At 54.2% G+C, this 19,600-nt stretch overlaps 4 protein-coding genes across 4 annotated transcripts; 1 reads left to right on the top strand and 3 right to left on the bottom strand.

Annotated features, from left to right (window-relative positions):
- Window positions 1–413: 413 nt before the first annotated feature.
- On the bottom strand, window positions 414–2,612 carry G647_07296 (uncharacterized protein; the record flags this gene model as incomplete). Its single annotated transcript, XM_008731612.1, has 1 exon — window positions 414–2,612. One exon carries the CDS (start codon window positions 2,610–2,612, stop codon window positions 414–416), a length of 2,199 nt encoding a protein of 732 aa, XP_008729834.1.
- A 940-nt stretch (window positions 2,613–3,552) lies between these two features.
- On the bottom strand, window positions 3,553–5,607 carry G647_07295 (uncharacterized protein; the record flags this gene model as incomplete). Its single annotated transcript, XM_008731611.1, has 2 exons — window positions 3,553–5,195; window positions 5,253–5,607. 2 exons carry the CDS (start codon window positions 5,605–5,607, stop codon window positions 3,553–3,555), a joined length of 1,998 nt encoding a protein of 665 aa, XP_008729833.1.
- A 4,397-nt stretch (window positions 5,608–10,004) lies between these two features.
- Window positions 10,005–11,117, bottom strand: G647_07294 (uncharacterized protein; the record flags this gene model as incomplete). Its single annotated transcript, XM_008731610.1, has 1 exon — window positions 10,005–11,117. The coding sequence occupies one exon, from the start codon at window positions 11,115–11,117 to the stop codon at window positions 10,005–10,007; it is 1,113 nt and encodes a 370-aa protein (XP_008729832.1).
- Window positions 11,118–16,844: 5,727 nt separating this feature from the next.
- Window positions 16,845–19,382, top strand: G647_07293 (uncharacterized protein; the record flags this gene model as incomplete). The annotated part of the gene is made up of 1 exon (XM_008731609.1): window positions 16,845–19,382. The coding sequence occupies one exon, from the start codon at window positions 16,845–16,847 to the stop codon at window positions 19,380–19,382; it is 2,538 nt and encodes an 845-aa protein (XP_008729831.1).
- Between the last annotated feature and the right edge of the window lie 218 nt (window positions 19,383–19,600).

The raw sequence follows: 19,600 nt of genomic DNA, 5'->3' as shown, positions 1-19,600 counted from the left end.
ACACGAACATGCCTATATGGGCGCGATGGGATTATTATAGTCAGCACGGAATAGATAATGTGCCTGTAGATACCACCTGTACTGTACTCCGTACTCCGTACTCCGTACACAGCAGGGCGCGCAATGGCGTTTCGGGTCGTATCGTCACGGGTCGATCAAAACATGAAGACTCTCAATCTACTCTTCATCTGCATTTGAGCCTTTGTCATCGTCATCGCCATCGTATCGTCTTCATTTTTCACTTCGCGTGTATATTTATTTACATTATATGTATTCGTGTTCATATTAATGCGCTATACATTCATCGCGTTTTCTGATCGAAGCAAGAGGAACACACCACTTTTCGTTCGTTTTCGTTCGTTTCGTTCCTTTTCTCTACAACCATACCAAGTACATAGCCTCCCTCATGGTCATCATCGCGCACGAGTAGGACTCGCACCCCGGCTTTTACTCTTACTCCGCCCGTTCGCACCGGCCAACGGGGCCAGACTCTCGCGACTCTCCGTGCGGACGACTAGGCCCGCACGATCAATGGCCGCGGGCCTCAATTTGCCGGGACTGCCGCCGCCGCCGCCTCCGGTACCGTTGGGACTCCGTTTATCTCGCGGCGAGGAGGAGGACCGGCCATGCGAGGACGTCGGGCGTGACGCCGTGCGAGAGTGTCCAAAGGCTTTGTCTGCGTCGAGGAGGCCGCCCTCGTCGTCGGAAAAGTCGTTCAACTCGAAGTCGGCGGGGTTGTAGAGGCGTTGGTCTTCCAGGTCGTGCGAATGGTGGTGAAGCGGGCCTTTGCGGCCGTTGATCAGCCGATTGAGGAATGTAAGTGGGTTGCGCAGTTTCGGTGTGGTGGACGGTGACGGTGAGAAGGCGTGGGATGTTGGGGCCGACGAAGGGATCGAGGGTGAATAGGAGGGGTATATGGAGCGGTAGACTCGCGACCGCCGGTCTCGACCGCAGAGGTAGAATGTCGCGATGATGAGGATGAGGAGGAAAAAGATGAAGCCTGGGAGGCGATGCGGCGCGTCTGACTTGAACAGTGTGTCGTGGATGGTGTCGGTGATGCTTTGGACTCCGCCGCTTGTGTCTGATGAGCCCGGGCCCGGGTCCGGTATAGATTGGAGGCGTCCGCCACTGGGGTATTGGAAATCGTCCGGAACGCCAGGGACATTGCTCCCAAATCCGACGGGCAAAACGTCTTTGGAAGCGGGTGGGATCTCCGCTGAGGCGTAAAGGAGCATCTTCCCCATGGTCCAGCTCACTTCGGTGGATTTAATCTCATTCACGGCTTGGAAAGGATCGAGGAATCCCTTGTCTTTCCCGCTCTGTAAGACTTCCTTCGTGCCATTATGGTCCGACACATTTGTATCCTCTAGGCCCACCCTCGGAATTCCGATCCCGTCATGAAGCATGTTGATGAGCCAGCTCGCCTTGAAACAGACTTCCAGTGCGGTCTTGTCGTCAACCTTTTTGCCATAGACATGATCCGCCACGCTCTGTTGGATATCTGACCAGTCCTGCTCACAGAATTCCTTTACCCTCTGCTGGTACGTGTTGAAATCATATGCCTTGTCCTTGTGCGCCATCTCGAAGATCTCGTGTGTGGTGTGCCAGTACTCGCTGATCCCGATGAAATGGTTCACCTCGAAATCTATCGCAGGGACATGGACGCCATGGATTAAACAAGGTTCATCCGGACAGGGGATGTCTTTCTCCAGAAGGGGGAACGTGCGCCTTAGGCATTCATCAAATTTGCCCACACCACGAAGATAATGGTTCGATGAAGACGGACCCTCGTCGGAGATGATGGTGCCGTCGAAGTTTAGTCGCAGACCAGTTGGGAGACACGGGTCGGGAACCTCGAGGACGCCATCAATGGCGTAGGATTCCTCAAGATCTTGAACATAGCGGCGCCGGGCTTCGTTTGCGCCGAAACCCAGCCATGTCGTTACAAACACTTTGTACTCTTGTGGCAGGCCATTGATTGTCCTTAGTCTCAGCAGTGTAAGATCGTTGGCGTGCTTCTCGGCCTCGGTCGCATTGGGCGCAAAGGCAATCTGAGCAGAGGCGCCACCCATGTCCAAAAATCCATACGTGTGGTGTCCTTTTCCATGTTGATGGTCTTCAGGCGAGTCGAATCCCCCAAGCAAGTAGTTTGCTGCGATCCACCCGTACAGTCCTTCCGTCTCTCCTGTTATCACCTGGATATGGCCATCACAATCGGGTAATGAGAATTCCGTCTCGGATCTAATGTAGGAGCATATGTTCCGCAGAAGGGCTTTTTGTTGGTGGTCGGGCAGGAGGCGCATGCCCGCTGTCGCGAGGAGGAAGATAGGAGTCTCAGGGACGGCATCTTGGGGGATATACTTGAGAGCGTGTTCGAGGAGCGGTTGTAAGTGATCTGGGCCAACAAGCTCGGGTGTTCCCCCAAAGGTCGATACTCCTGGGTGGACTTTCTTCGTCCATTTGTCCTTTGTTTCTAGCTCTGGGAGGGTAGCGGGGGACGAGGCTTCGAGACGCGCGACCGAGTTTCCGAGCCATCGATATATGTAGATTCGTGTTCCGGATGAGCCAGCATCCAGGACGATTCCAAAGCGTTCATCTTCGCCGTGAACCATTGCGAAGGTCTTTCATCACATGCTTCGAGAATCAGATCACGCCTGAGACCAGCCAGCTCGCGAGAACAAAACGGGGAGAGAAGTCGTTGCGGTCACGCCGAAGAGGGGGAACGAGGGACGAGAAGGGGTAATTAGGTGGGTGTAGGAAAGCGAGTGACCTTGTACCAGTAGAAATGTTTGAGATAGCGTTGAGGCGTCTGGGCGACCCTGTTTGCGGCGAAATGGACGGTTACGTAGCCACAAACAGCGCAGCCTTGTGGCCCTGTTGGTCTCGGCTGGTCTTTCCTATCTTGGTCTAGCCTAATTTCTCAGCCTTGTGCATCCGGCTCTCCTCGCCGATTCCTTCCATCCGACAAAAAACCGTTGTCCCATTTCCATGAACAAGCAACGTCTGTGTGCATGATGAGGGTGAATGCTTCAGACTTTACCAACATCTGCTTTGAAACTATCGTTGGTGGCTAAGCGATGACGATTGGCAATACCCGTCTTTGTGATAAGAGCTTGCTCTTAGGTGGTGGCTCCAAGCTTAGCAACACCAAATAGATGAAGCGATCTGCTTCTGTCTTAGAGCAGTAGGCAGAACCTCCAGGTACGGTCAGTGTTAAGACGTGGTCCTAGACGCCGCGTGTGGCTCGTTACGATATCCGCATTTTCTTTCCTACATAGACTTAAGTATATTGCTCACCATGGGTTGTAATTAGCTCCCTCGTATCCATCATGTTGCTGGGGGTGAGAGGCTCTGATGCTATGCTTTTGTTGCTTATTCGAGAGTCGAGATGTTCCAAGCGCTTCCCCGGCCCCCGTCCGAGAATGTGATCGAAAGCATCTGATTGGATCTATCATGAGCAGGATCACGCCTATAGCTAGCTAGTTGGTGACGCCAACTCGTCGATACATCGCCCAACATCTGTTCGGAGCATCAGTTGGGTGCTGCACAACCTCAAAAGAGCTCAACAACCTCCTCCTGGCAGCCAACAAAGAAATTAAGGTCCCTGATATTGGCCTGTCCAATTCTCACATATCGACCGCTGTCACCACCGTCTGGGATGATAAGCATGGCCGTGGAGCTGATCCTTTGATGTTCCGGGTCCGGAACGATCGTATCGCTATCCCATGTGTCTCTCCTGCTGTTCCCAGTCATCAACAAAGCACTGAACGCTTGAGTAACGTGGTCGCCAGCAACGTCAAACCACACCGCCGCGACGCCGCTGTGTCTGGCGGCTCCCTTCAACTCGCCTGTTATGTTTGCCAGAGCATGGCCTTCGGGGACTTCGAACCATAAGTCGTGCCAGGGCGCGTCGTCTTCCGCCGTGTCATGCGCAGTGGCAAACACATTATGCCGAATACGTCCTGCAAGCTGCAATGAGGCTTCAGGCTGAATTCGGCCGAAGGGGTTTGCAGGATTCGCGAGGTTCACTGAGACGGACACCACTCGCGCCACTCGCCGGTCAGAAGTACCGACCGCGTTGTGCGAGGTCTTTCCAATGACGGAGGCCCAAGACCAAGTTGGGGCCACGTATTCGGAGGGCCGTTGTCGAAAAGACGGGAACTTCCACATCCCGGTCCAGAGCAGATCGTCGAACAAGCGTGACTTCCACATTCCCGCAAGATATGTATCGCCCGTCAAGAGGGCGACGCGTTGTGCGATGGCGGAAATGGCCGGAAACTTGTCCGTGACGACGCTGAGGTTCCGCTCGCTATAGTCCGCGAGGATGCCAGTCCACTCGAGCATGATGTCGTTCTTCGTTTTTACTGCATTCTCTGGACCGCTTGTAGGCGGAAACATGACTGACAGGGTGAGTAGGCCACCCGTTTCGGTGCTGCCGGGCTCGAACTCGGATGCACAGCGCTCAGCACATTCCCAAAAGATACCATGCTGTGTGAAATGGATCAGCCTGGTGGACAACAGTCTCTCTTGAAGGACCCATGCTCGTCGCTGGAGAGCACTCTCACCCACAGATGCCACCCACTCTGCTGGCTCGGCTTTTACATAAAGGGACGAACCGTCTCTGTTAAGGAAGAGAGGGCAGGATCGGGGGCTGAGATCGAAGGGTGCTTTGTCCGGAAACAGGCCTATATCGGCGTTTGCGGCTCCCTGTGCTGCTATGGTGAAGATTGCATTGGCATAGATATAACCCATGATTGCACTTTGAGTCTCCCAGTCTTGCAGGCCCAGCACATCTCCTGGCCACGGCTGTATGATGCAGAGGGCGTCCACCCACAGGTAGCGAACGTTCATCTCACGGCAGAAGGCGATTGCATCTGTGAAAGTCCTTGGGAGATCGCTCAGCGAGATCGAATCCATTCGTTGCCGGATGTTCAGAGACGTCGTGGTCGCGGCATGCGGCCGGTCACCCCACGAGTATGAGAGTGCAGCATAAGGGCCCTTAGCCTCCTCGAAGCGCACCAACCGCACGTCATCGATCAGCTCCTCAGGCTGAACATCCAACAGGCGGGCAGGCCGGGCTGGGTTGGTTGCCTGCTGGGCGCTGTGGGTATGACATGTCTTGTGCTCCGTGTCGCAAAGCTGCATCCATGCGTGGATCGTTTCCGTGTACGATGGTAGCCTTGCTGAGTTGGGGACTGGAAAGGATAAAGCACCTAAGCCGCGATCAAGAGAGGAGCCTTGATTTCACTCACCAGGTAGGTCAACTTCAGCAGGATCCTGAAGAACAGAATAGGCCAACCGTTTCTTGCGACCCATGTTGCGATAGAGGACTTCTAAACCCTGAACGACATGTCCCGTGAAGATCTTTCCCATGTCATACCAGCGCACAGCCAACGGATCAGAGGACCTGGCAAGTTCAGCGTGCCGTATCAGCCGCTCATCCCGTCCCCATCGGAACTTTTGGATGTTCCAAAACAGGACCGTGCAGAGCTCACATCCTGATCTCGCAGAGGCCTCAAACGCGGCAAAGCTGTCGTGGAAAGGTACGGGTTCACCATCGCATTTGAGGATGTCCGGAGTCAACTTGATGCATTCCCGACAGCGCATTGCAGATGGCGTTGCGCGCTTTGTGTTCTGAGGATGCCTTGTATGCCAACGAGGCTCGACGATGTCCCTCGCAAGGCTAGCCTAGGCCGATCTTGCGCATTCCACAGCCAAGAGCATGGGCCATACGATGTCAGCCGCATTCCTCGTCCTTGTTGTATCGTTCTAGGAATACCAATACCAGACAGAAACCTTACAGAAGTGACAGGCAAACAGGCGGTGAAGGCGGTTTCTGCCAAAAAGGCAACCGGTCGAGGAGGGCCATGCGGGACGCTGGGCCACGGGCTTAACGGTACCTGCAGCCGCTCCAGGGGCCAGTCAACCGCTTGTTTCGACCTCCATCATGCATGTGGCCCCTATTCCTTGCAGTGTGCCAGCCTTGTCTTTCACACCCAAGCGATGAGCGAGTCGGTATGACTTGTCAAGGGACTCGTTTGACAGGAGCCGTGTGAAGCGGGAGGGCGCATGACCCCCCTCTTTCTCTGGATCTTTGGCTTTCGCGGATGTGAGGCTGTTTGGATTTGGATGCCTGGCTTGTCGAGGGCGTGACCAAAGGTTCCAGAGAAGGCGCAGGGTCGAGACATCAAATCAAGCACTGGTTGCCGCTGGGCTGCAGGCAGCAGTGCCGCAGCAGCCACTGTGCAGCCTAGGAAGCGATTGTGAGGATGAAGAGGCTGGAGAGTGAACGGCCGATCAGTAGCGCAGGGGGCGTTTGTTTCAGGTTTCTCAGGCGGCAAGCAAGCCCGCACGCGGTTTGCCCCTTCCGCAATGGGCGCTTCCCCCGCCATTGGCCTCACGGGGCGTGATCGCGTTTGAGCGGCACCCTCTCAAATACGAGGTATACCATTTCACGTCGAAGCTACAGGATCATGGCCAGCGCCTTGCCACTCACACCCTCAGAATCTCGGCCCCTTGAAGGCAGCGATACGAGCGTGCTGGTGGCTAAGCTGAGCGCACCTTGAACATAAGCGAAGACGCCAGAGTGATAGGTCACCTTGACAGACGCGAGTATTGTGCTTGCCGAACACTGTCTGGCGCGGGCGCGAAGCAGACCAATGAATCGAAGGGCGAGTGGTGTTCGGTACCGTGTAGGCTTCATTATCCCTTGCGGCTCGTTGTACACGGATTAACAGGAGGCCGAATTGGACTGCACACCAACAGCTCAGGGTGACTTGACACCAACGGCTCTGGGTCTGGATACCTTCATGTCCTGGGGCAACCCAGACAGCATCCTACGTTGATTACTCCGTAAGCCTGAAGTGTGCCCGTCTACTACGACTGCATCACCAGCAACACACTCGACAAGACTTCAAGCTTCGCACTCATGATTCCAAGGCCCAGGGTGGATGTCCTGGTGAACCTTGCGTCGTAAACCCCTCCTTGCAGAGCTGAACCAAAGCATGCAGGACTTGTGCCGATACAGGTCGACATACTGCAAGGCTTTGATCACAAGTTAGCCTGGCTACCAGGTAGCTTGCAGAAATGACAGGTCCAGCCAATTGGTAAGCCACGATAATTCTTCTCACATGCGCGAGATCGACGCGATTATGCAGTCAACCTTACGCAAGGGGATACCCGCATTGCCTTTGGATACCACAAAATGCGAACATGATGGCCAGTCTGCGACCTGTCCGGCTGCAAACATACCCATTCCGACCTGCGCCGGGTAGTTGGCCTCCTCCGCAGATCATCGTCGGGCTGTCGCAATGGGTGACTGGACCTTGCAAATGCGAAAATCACAAATCGAGCTCTTCCTGAACACCGGGAAACAGGGCAACAGAGTGTCCTGTGTATGTGATAACACCTGTTCTAGCAATGGCGTGTGAACCCGAGTGGATACCAAGTGACCGGCGACATCACATGCTCGCAGCAAGAGGCATTCAGAGTTTCGATTCACACTCTCACACTGCAGTGACAGCTCCAGGAACCCGCCGATCAGCGTAACGTGGGGCTACTCGTAGCGTTCGCAACTGGATAAAGGCCGAAACCAGCAACCCCGAGCACATTTCACGTGCGCACAGTAAGAAAAAGTCTGAGCGTTGGTGTCTCTCGACACACCCACAGTGACGTGGAGCCATGACCACCGGTTCATGCGCGTTGCTCAAAGCGTGCAGGCGTGCGTTACGCAGAGATGTTCAGCTGCTCGCTCTTTCGCTCCGTACGGTGCTGCATTCGTAAGGGCGGTACCACGGAACGTACCCAGTAAGTGCTGTGACGTGAAGGGCACTCACTCTGGATAGTCGCTCGCATGGCTTAGCTGAAAGATACCGGACTCACGACGTGATATACGACCATGTCACGCGGATACTGTGTACACACACACACACACACACACACACACACACACACACACACACACACACACACACACACACACACACACACGGGGAAACCTACAGCCATCACTGGCACACATTCATCCCACCGTCGCACCAATGACCTGAAGCCCTAAGCGAGCAGTCAGATCGAATTCGTATTGGCATTCACATCAACATTCAATCTTTGTTCTCTGTCTTCCGCCCTCAGCACAATCAATGTGGTTCTAAAGCGAGTCACGGCAGACCCGGGCCACGGCCAGCGAATCAGTGAACGGACCAACCCATCCTCCTCTTGCAGCCGCTGACGATCGCCTGCATGCACATGTCAGAAACCACTCACCCGCCAGTCCCCAAACGGGCACTCGCGGTAACAATTGGGGTCAAGGCTCGACCTTAGGGAAACTTCCACACCTTCCATTCTTTCTGCCGCATTCGGCTGACCAATGGCGCCATGTGGTTCGTGTCCACGTCGTATCTGTGAGGCTCACTAAGCGCCCCGACGTCTTTTCACCCGCCCCTCCATTACAGGGGGACAGTACGGCGTACCTACAGTACAGGTTGCGAGAGCCGAGAAGTGTGGTACAAGCATACCTACGTCTTGATATGGCGGGTTATCAGTATGCACGCAGCAGGTTGCTATATAACAGTTGGTACTAGGTAGTTCTGTGAGCACACCTACTAGTACGAGTACAGTGCTCTCTCGCGCTCACGAGTACAGCACCACGTGAGTGAGCCAGTCACTCTACTGGGTATGCTTCGAGTCCGAAACCAGAGCGCCGATCGTATCAGATGGACTTGTAGCCCGTAGTCACCAGTGCGGTATACGGTCGCACCCATGCCGTGATTCATTCCTGGCTGCCTGATCACTGAGGCCAGGCATTATCCGCAGACGCGCGCTCGGTGCACGATTACCTACTCGACCCGCACAGTAAGAAACTCTCTACCACTAGGTACTGTACCATGCAGTGCCCAGCCCTTCGTAATCGTGTGTACGTATGTAGGTTGCGCAGGAGCACCACGCCGTGTGTAGATCATCGATGTCGCAAGAGATGGGGCCGGAAATGGAATGTAAGACATACAGGTATGATATACAGTGCGAGAGTAGGTAGATAATTCAGTACAAGGTATGGTGTACGGAGTACGGAGCACGTTATGGCATAGGTTAAGGTCAGCATACTCCGCTCCGGACGGCTCTGAATACAGAAGAAACGACCAGCGAGTGAAACAATACTGAATGCACCAAATGTGGACGGAAACCCATAGCAGAGACACGAGAGCATAGACCGTGATGCGCAGGAAAATTCCATTTGTGATATTACAAACTCCTCCACGATTACACATGTACCTGGTAGTTCCATATAGTCCGAGGTACTTCTTCCAATGTTGTAGCAGAAAGCTAGGTATGAACCAAGCACCGCCCACCAAACTCCACCAAGCCGTATTGTCCTTGCGGATTCCCTCGTCTTGTGTAAAACAAAAAATCCCCAAGCCCGCGCACACCGTGATATATCCCGAGACCCCAGAATCAGCAAACAATGTGAAATTAACATGAGGGGGTATCTCTGTGCTCGATGAAGCAAGAACTGAATGACGATAAAACGCCGGCCTGTTGAAGCCCGATGACAAAAACCCGCAGACTGGCCGTATCCGTAACACATATTGGTACAAGATTCAGAGTCATTCTGTGGTCATGTGTTCCGTCCATCATGGCCTCATGATAGAACTTTTGCTACCCTTGTTCCCATGCTCAAGTGAAAAACTCCGAAGAGCATAACGATTGTACTTTTGCCGCCCGATATGAGTGATTTCAAGCGAATGTGACTCATACTGTAATCCCTCCATGTAGTGGTGAATGATTGTTGTTACAGGTGCCTAACCATTGGCGCCAATGAAGTCGCGTAAAGATGCGAAGTGACTTGAGCGTCACGGTGGTGAGTTGTGTTGATGTCGAGTGTGTGGAGGTGATTGGTTGTTGTGCAGTACGAGTAGCGTGTGGCGGAGTCGTTGTAAGAAATTTGCCACTGCAGTGTCCTGTCTATCCTGCACGCCATCCATGCCAGCGATTCGTATCGCCGCCCGGTTCTAGGCAACAGAAGGTCTGCGCAGTGTCTCTTCGCAGTTCACGTCGAAGCGCATGTTCCACAGACGAATCTGGTTCATGATCTTCTCGGTGTGTTCGAGGTGGCGATCGCGGCCGAAGATCGAGTCGACGAACTCGGTCCCTGCTTTCTTGCCCATGGTCTTGGTGCCGTCACGTTTGGCAGCCTTGAGCATGTAGTGCTCGCATTCCTTGAGGAGGGCCTTGAATTTCTCCCAGAGGCGTTTGCCACTGACGATGAAGTCCTCGACTGTTTCCTGCTTCTCGACGTTCCGGATGCGGCCGACACACTCCTCAGCTCGCTTCATCTTACCCGCCAACTTGATGAGGAGAAGCCAAAGCTCGCCGGCGATATCGGCGATGGGAGTCGAAGCACCATGGTGGAACACGGTCCAGTCGTAGATCCACTTGCCTAGCGAGTTGGCGTCGAAGACACTGCCCAACAAGATGATCGGCAACTCCGTGGGATCCCAATGTTTGATGGAGTAGCCTGCTGGGATGCCTGCACGGATTGCGTCCTGCTCGGTTGCCTGTGCGGCAGGTCGCGACTTTGGCTTGGGCAATGGTTTGCTGGTGGTGGATGCACGTCGAGCCCTCGAACGCTTTGGCTGCTCTTCAACTATCTGCTCCTGCCCATAGTAAAAGTAGGTGTCAGTGCTTGGTTTCCTCGCATGATTTGGTTTTGTCTTTGGTTCTCGGTAGACATAAGTTGGCTGCGCTCCTGCATATTCAGCATCTTCGTCGTAGATGTAGACGGGCTGGTTCTGCTTGCGCGATGATGAACGGGTATGATATCTTGAGCTTGGAAAGGTGCTGTAGCTCTCTTGCTTGCGGGTCTTGACCCTTGCCTCACTCACATATATCTCCTCCCGCGGCACATACTGGACGTTGGCGTCATAGTATGGTGGTGGTGAGCCCGCAGGCGAATACCAGCCTCCGACTCTAGGACTCGGAGTGTAGCTGGTTTTGCGTGCGTGCTTCTTCGGGGTATCGTACTGCGGCGCGTAATGAACATACTCGCCGCTGCTGTATGGTGACGTGTTGCTCCCGTAGTACTTCGTGTAGTGCGACGGCGGCACGCCGTAATGGAAACTCATGTTGAACCCCGGGTGATGGACTTTGTGCCGACTATGCACTTCACTCTCCTCACGCCTGCCCCGGTCCTCAGCAGTCCTCCCCTCGATCTCGGTCTATGTCTGTCTGTCCTGGTCGTGTACTGTGTGGTCGCGAAAAAAGGTGAGTCCGGAAGATGTTGGACTGGCTGAATATCATAGCGTGGTTGGCCTCGAGAGGTGGTTGGGGTGGGTCTGAGTTGAGTCGAACGACTCAATCTTGCGTGGCGAGGCTAGAAAAGTCCGTGGCTGCAATGTGCAGTATTTGCAATGACGCGAAAGTGCGATGTGAGGAGGGGAAAGAGTAGGAAAAGTCGATGGCTGGTAACAGCGATGAAAGAGTATATGTTGGAAGCTGGACCCAAGGCGCCAGTGTGGATTCCTGGCACAGGGGATCGCGGAGCAAGCCACCCGGATGAGTCGACTACTGGGTACGCGATGAGTCGACGCGGGTCTGATGGAGAGAAAGGCTGGCTCTCTGGGAATCTTGGGACTTTGAAGCCGTGTCCGCGCGTCTGACGCGGCTGAATCTTTGCTGGTTCGGTGCTAGATTAGTCTGGAAACCCGTGGATGAGTCTGGGACCAGCTGGAGCCAAAAGGTTCGAGGTGGCCAATGAGCAGGGGCGCTGGACGGTTCAAAAGATCGTTGTTGGAAAGGAAATTTGACGGCAGCAAAGGGAAATCAGGGGAACCGGCGTTGAAGAAGGATTTTGCGAGGGAAGTCGATGGTTCAGGTGTGAGTGGACACTGGATGCCCTTTTAGTTTGGGTATGGAATGGCTGAAGTGACAGAGTGCAAGTGGATGCAGCGGATGGCTTGACGGAATCAACGCTAAGGCTGGCCCATGCCTGAGCGTGCCGCAGGGATGCAGGGTTGAGGAGAAACCCCTGGCAAACCGAAGAACAAAGAAAGGTGCCGGCGTTGGTGGGAACGAGGGGGCAGAGTTGGAAGAGACGGAAAATGGCTCGGTACAGGTAAGATACAGTATTGGTAATACGAGAAAATTGGGTTGCTCGGAGGGCAAGGAGGGTGTGAAGTCGCCAAGTACGCCTGACTGGGTGGTTTGTCACAGTGACGGAGATAACAGTTGTTGATGTGCAATTGATGGTAGCCTAATCAGGTCTATGCTTTTGATTTTGCCGCTGAATAAATAAGACGGACGATGATGGGAACGCCAGCGACAGCAGTGGCGAGCGAAGGAAACACAGAGAGCGATTTGAGAGCAATCGCCGCGGAAGGTGGTCGCTCCGAGGGTTCGGTTCTCTTTAAGCACGAACCTATGACGCTGGGGGCAGAGAGAGCGCTCCGGCTTATCTGATCCTGTCCGTTTAACTAACTGGGTAGGCGAAGCCATGCCTAAATCCTCGCGCCTAGGTACTGGGTAGGCTTCACTGCCCTTGACGCTTGTTCACGCTGCGCCAAAGCCCGTGCTCTCGTTGGCGTTCTGGAAGGTTTCCGGCCAGATCCATCCAGATCACCATAGGCATGCCCAATGCGCGCGTTTTGGGCTACGTATCCTCCACGACATCAGAAGTCGGAAACAACGGACGCTGCGCCGCCTCGTGCATCGTCAGCTTACTCTTCGTCATACCCTCCGCCATGACCCTCTCTCCATCGCCCAATCACTTGCAACCGAAATAACTGAAAAGTTACTCAAACGGTCGCTACATATCCCCGCATCCGGTCTTTTATTCGCGAGCACTCCCAGCACCACGGCATCAAAATAGCATCAGCGGGATCCGAATGTCCACAACGCGTACCTTCATTGCTTCGTGTAATTTATCGACTTCAAGGGTGAATATACACAGTACTCCGTAGAGGGTCCGGTCTGTTCGCACTTTGTGGCTCTGGGTCTATCAATTGATACTTCCCCATCAAGGATACTGTGTAGACTGAATCCTTCTCATGTCGTTCAGTCCACATGAACAGTGATTCGTGGGGTCGGCTCTCCCTAGATTTACCTTGTCGTGATGGTAACACGCTGCGAAAAATCCAATTCTCGCGGCGAAATCATTTGTGAATACTCCGAAGTCTCTTTGCCATTTGAATGGCTTGGATAGCTGAAAGAGCGGTGCATCTCAGACATGACTTCTATCAACCACTCAAGCTGATACCCCTTTCGCTGTTGACCTGGTTGGCGGCCTCATCAACCAATTATTCTACGTACTGCCAATGATCTTCAGCTGGCCGATCGACCGGCAAGCTGAAAAGCTCGGATCATGTCCAATCGGACCGTTGAATATGCACGATGGAGCCTCGTCAGGTCGTCAGGTGCACCTGTTTCACCGTGTTTTGGAGCCGAATGCCGGCACTACGACAGGCTGTCAGAACCATCTTGCTGCTGAAGTCGCTGATGGCTTACGAGTCGAGGTAGGATAGGGAGCACAGGAGAGGAGAGTCACCTGCCTCCTGAAGACTCGAATTGTACTGGCCACGTCAGGGAGACCCCATCGCGAGACTTCAGACGATTGTTGCTTGAGGTCGTGTGGACCTTCAGCTGTGCAGGTGACACATACCCTCAAACCCTGTTGGTGCAGTCCAAATTCCAATATTGACCATCGAGGTTGTAGGTCATGACTGAAGTGGACATGCTCTCGGTCTCTCTCCCGATAGCGCGGCAACTCACAGCTGACAGATGACCTCGAGTCCGCAAGCGATGGATGAGCCCATGCCGCTTTGTTTGTTCGTTGGTCCAACCAATCGTCTCGCAACATAAACCCATCCGTTTGTGCCATTAGTTTGCGAGAGGGCTCGCATGCGACTGGACTTGAGGCATTGGGATCCTTCAGTCCTCGACCGGTATCGTATCCGTGGTATTAGAAACGGTCTTGAAATTCACCTTACCCTGGGCCATGGTCATTCGGTTCGCGAAGCTCATATGCCCTTCACTTGTTTTGGCTGCGTGTTGTAGTGGTGCCAGCGCATTCCAGATCCATTAGGAACGGTGGCCTTGGCGCCGGTTTGGGCAGCATCACCCCCTCAGTCAACCACTCGAGTGCCTGCTTTCCTTACCGCCTCACCAAACTCGCTTCAGGTGCTGCATTTGCAGCATACACCTCTCTTCCTATTGATCGACTTTGCTGAGAATGAGGCGATCGAGGCTACTCGCGTGGCTCGGGTTCCGAGGCAGCTTCGCCCCGATCCGCTGCTGCGCATGAGCTGACCTTGGGTACACACTTGTTGGGACTCGGACCCTAAGCACTATCGTCATAGATGACTGTTTCCAGAAGAACAAGCCACTCAAACTGAAAAGGCGGAGTGTCTACCTGCAAAGATTCGAACATTATGGAACTATTCATCCTTTTGAGACTCAATCACTCTCCGATGCTCAAGACTAGGTCCGTTGGGTCGCAACCCCTTGAGCCAGAGTGGAACACTCTGTGAATAGAACGATGGACGACAGCCGTGTTCAGTTTATGACTCAACTTTGGTCGCGCGATCCTGACGATAGGTCCAGGGCGCTACAAAAATTCCCAGCCCAGTGTTCGCTGTGGCATTTGAATCAGCGAGGCACAAACAGGTGGACGGCTATTGGGTGCATAGAGATGTTTGCGACGTACACGCGCTTACCAAAACGCCCTTTGCGAATGGGAGACTTTCGGCTGGTCCTTGCAGTCTTGATGCGGTGTCCGCATTGGATTGCTCACTTTCCCAAGCGGGCGGCTGGTGGTGAGTGATAATGGCTGACGCTCAAGACAGGCGCCTCTTCGACCGAGTATAGTGGTGAGTCACACCTTGCAAATGTCGTTACGAATCCACCCCGTAAAGAACTTACACGGATGGGTATGATCACAAAGGTCAGAATTGGGAAAACAAAACATTGTCACCTCTTGTGCAAGCGCAAGGCTAGATCAACGAGGCTTGGGCTGGCGCCCGGACCCCTGCGAACAATTGGATTGCAAATTGCGATCGCTCAACTAGACCCCTGTATGGAAGGGTGGTAATTTCTTCCCCGCCGCCTCGTTTGGCACCGGCGCTGACAGCCTGACACCACCGGTGAACGCATGGGCCACCGAAGGACGAGGAGGCTGTGAGCTAGGTGCTCAAGGCTGGAAACCCTGCCCGGGGGCTCAGGGCCATCCATAACCGGCACCAAAGAGAGCACAACGCCATGTTTCGAAATTGGAATTGAAACTCTTTGGCTGCCAAGTCGCAGGAAGGTTGGCGTTGACGGCACCTTGAAAATTAGATAGCCCGACTGCCGCGTGTTGATGGTCGAAATTGAAAGAGTTATCTTGTCTCTTATTGCCATTGTTCACCGTGATGTTATTGTGTCAAGTGATGTCGCTGTTGTCTTGGAGCGACACATGTGGAGATGCTACCCAGCGTTATGCCCTCAGCGCCACCATATATTAGCCGGGACCCTCCTCGTACAAGCTGCAATATCTTCACGAGCCGTCCGGTTGGATCAACCGGCGCGAACTCCACCGTTTGGATACGAGGCTTGAGCAAGAGTCCTGGGGCTCGTCAATTGGGTCCTTGATAACGCAAGCCTGAGCAGGGTGATCGTGAATGTTGTGAGCACTCAGGTTTGCAAATACTCGCCGAGACGGATCGCAGGCTGATAGCCCCCGATTGCACTCCCATAGCCTTGTGTGAGAAAGCAGTGCAGGCACAAGTACCCAGTACGGAGCACGCGTTCACGGCCACGACCTGGCTAGGACGATTTCCACCAATTGTGTGCTCCTGTTCCCGTCCCAAGATCGAACCTAAGTGGCCAGCACCTCTCTGGGGTGTGCGCGCCCAGCCTGTCCACGGAGTGCCCAGTACTCCGTACTTCCTGCGAGATAAGAGGGTCACACCCGAAAGGCGACTTTTGCTCCCACTTGAAGGTGGGGTGCTTCTGCTTCTGCCTCTGTCTCTGCTCCTGCTCGCACGCCGCCTTGCTTAAAGTCTTGCCGTCGCCGCGGCACAACATGGGCGTCGGTCCAGCGTTCCGTCACGTTCATTGTGCCCGGATTTTGAGGTAAGGACAAAGCTAAGCAAGCGCAAGAGTGCACAAGCGGAAGTATCTCTCCGGCGGAAGTCATTCATGCAGGCCCGCCGTTGATCCAATTAAAGCAAACGCATGCAGCGCACCCTCCATCCTCAGTGGCGTGAGTGGCAGTGATATGCCCCGAAATGCATCTCCCGAGCCCATCCCCCTCGCGCCCCCAGGATTTAACGACTGCCGACTGGCTAAAGTCGCTATCGCGGATTGTCCTTCAGCAGCGTTCATTGGCTTCCTGTCGCCCCTCCCGCACGCTTCAACGGGTGTCTCCAGGCTCTCGATGTGCCCAAGTCCATTTGTTGCGCATCTTCGAGGTGGAAGCCTTCGGTCATGACGGCGTCCTCCTTCTCTTCGGTGTAGATCGTTTCTTGGGGGACACACACATTCAACTGCTGGTGACCGCTACTCGTACCGTTTCATCGAAGCGGACTGCTCTTAGCTTCCTTCCCTCCTGCATCTCAACTGCTCTCCTCAGTAAGCATCTACCCTCGTGCTGGTTGCGCGGTTGATCCACGTCGAATTCACGTCCGGAGACTACGACACTCGAACTTCACCCTCTCATCTTACGTTCCTCGTCTTGATATATTACCCGGCATGCAGATCTCATGGGATTCGCCACCGTTCGAATCAGATTAAATTGACCTCTTCCAAAGTCCACAGATGACGTCTGGGCTGCCTGGACTGTCAGCTTCTACCTCGTGTTCGAGGCGGCTCCTATAAGCATGTCAGCGCCGCAGGTTGAGGCTCAACGGGGATCTGCTACTTCGCCGCCAAACGCAGACGTTGGGAATCCTCCGCGCAAGAGGAGGAAGCGCGCACCTGCTGCTGGAGCAGCGGCTGACTGCTTTACCTGCGCCAGTCGCTCGGTCAAGTGCGATCGACGAAGACCATACTGCACCCAGTGCTTGGACGATGGAAAAGACTGTGCAGGCTACAAGACGCAGTTGACCTGGGGCAACGGCGTGGCAAGTCGAGGCAAGCTTCGGGGGTTGTCGCTGCCGATTGCAGGCACTCAGAAACTCCCTCCGCCGACTTTCTCTTCCGCGACCAAGAGAAGACCGTCGCAGCAACAACCGCCAGCTCATCTACCGCAGCTCCAATCTCCCATAGCGCCCTCTGAAGCGCGGACCGCTCCCGCCCCTCTTGTATCTCCAGCTTCTGCCACTGGCAGCAACCATGCCTTCCAGTACGAGCAACCACGTCCTCCGCCGTTAGTTACGAGTCCTTATCCAACAAACACGGCATGGGTCGCGCCGACCACAGCTGCCACCGCACAGTTAGAGCCGCGGGAATCTACCTATCCCACCCCTTCATCTGCGAGCATTACGTCTCCCCAGCACGGGCCTCCATTGAGCGCTGGATTAAACCGCAATTCTGTGTTCGGTGGGACGGACAGGTTAACACCAACGCCATACACTGCCCCCAGCCCGGAGTCGGCATACTTCGGGCGCGTGTTGAGCCACAGCACGTCAAACGTCTCGGCTACACTACCAGCTTATCCCGTATCGCCTCAAATCCATTCGCCCTTTGATCTGGTCTTTCCTGATCACGGTCAGTTTCCCCCGTATCACAGGCAGGACGAGTCGTACGTTCGCAACGAGGCTTATGCTCATCCGCGTACCCCGCAGCAAGTGGAACCAGCAGCGCGCCACGAGGTCTCGCAGTACGCCGATGAAGAGGTGGAAGAGGTTCCGCGGAATTCCTACGAGGACGAATGTGCCATCGTCGAAGATGACTCTGTCATTGGCTTTCCACAATTGTCGCTCAATGGCTACAATCTATCGCTGACGCCTTTTGCATCCACGGGGTCGATAGGGGCAACTCCTCGAATGCGATTTCTGATAAACTACTACGCCGAGGTTATCTCTCCTGTCATTGTCGCCTTCGACGGTCCTTCGAATCCTTATCGAACACAAATCCTGAGACTGGCCACGAAAAGTGAAACGCTCCAGCATGCCATAGCGGCACTTGCTGCCAGTAACCTGCGGCAACGGCGGGAAACCGGGCTGTCTACATGTAAGACTGATCCTGCAAGGCGATCGTCTATAGCACATCTGACTCTGACGCACGAGCCATGGCATGAGGCTGGCTTGTTGAGTCCGCAAGAGCAAGCACGAGAGGAGTCGTTGCATAAAACTGTGGCAATCCAGTCGCTGAACAAGCAACTTGCCAATCCCGTTCTGCGCAAGGACGACTCGACGCTGGCAACGCTGCTGATACTGTGCCTGTTCCATATCTGTGACTCGGGCGTGGCCAAATTTCAAACCCAGTTCGCTGGGGTGAAGAAGCTGCTTTCTCTCCGCAAAGACGACCCAGCCTTCAACACCAAGGAAGCAAAGTGGTTTACGAGGATGTTTACTTGGTTCGACGCAATGACTGCAACGGTTAACGATCGCGAGGGGCAACTTCAGGGCTATCATCTTGATGTGTCCGCGCTTTCCGACGAGGAATGGGCGTTGGAGAATCTCGCTGGATGCGATGGCCAACTGTTTAAGACGATTGCCAAACTAGGCAGGCTGAACGTGCTGAGCCAGGGGAAGTCGGTCGAAGAGACGAGCACCATTGTTTCCCGGCCACCACCTCCTCAAGTGTCTTTAGCACCGAACATCGACTACAGCAAGTTTGATGGAAACGGGTGGATGCGCTTGATTGAGGACGAGGACCTGTTCACGACCAGATCGGCAGCCCCTGACATGAAGGCGCACTTTTGGCGAGAATGGAGGGAGATCCGCCAAGCCTTGATGACCTGGAACCTCAACACCACCGTGTTTGATTCTTCAAGCCCGGAAGCGCCCTACCTCTCGTACGAACAACGCGTCGATCTCAACAACATATCCGAGTCATTCAGGTATGCCGCACTCTTGTACACGGAGCGGTTGGCGAACCCCAGCGTGCCCAGCACGGATCCTTGTATCAGGAACTGGGTGCAAGAGTGTCTCAAGTACATCAACGCCGTCAAATCCGATGTGTACCTTCTCTGGCCTCTCTTCATCACGGGCAGTGAATGTGTGGATGATGACGATCGCGAAGTGATACGCCAGCGATGTCTCGATATCCAGAAAGACAGCGGCTTCCTCAACAACAAGAGCTGTTTGGAGCTTTTAGAGAAAGTGTGGCGCAAATATGATGACAAGGAGCGGACAAGTCCTCGTGGTAGGATGGCGAATGAGTCGAATTATCATGACAATGAAGAAACTGGGTTTCGATTTGCCCGGGTTATGAAGTTGGAAAATAATGAGGGCGAGTACATTGTTGTTTGAACCGGGCCAAACAGTTGGACATGAGACGATTGGGATAGGTAACTAGGGCACACGCGAACGGTTACCACGGCTATGATGGAATGATTGGAATGTCCATACGGGAACACTGTACAATAGGCTAAAAGTACCAGATGAAACGCTTTTGTTGTTGATCGTGATAGGAGGACGGGTACTGCGTTCTGACCCCGATGAAGACCTTTTACAAGTAATCAATTGAG

The sequence above is a fragment of the Cladophialophora carrionii genome (genome assembly GCF_000365165.1).
Source record: "Cladophialophora carrionii CBS 160.54 unplaced genomic scaffold supercont1.6, whole genome shotgun sequence".
Lineage (NCBI taxonomy): Eukaryota > Fungi > Ascomycota > Eurotiomycetes > Chaetothyriales > Herpotrichiellaceae > Cladophialophora > Cladophialophora carrionii.
The sequence above is the reverse complement of the archived record's forward strand: the minus strand, read 5'-3'. Positions and strand labels throughout refer to the sequence as shown.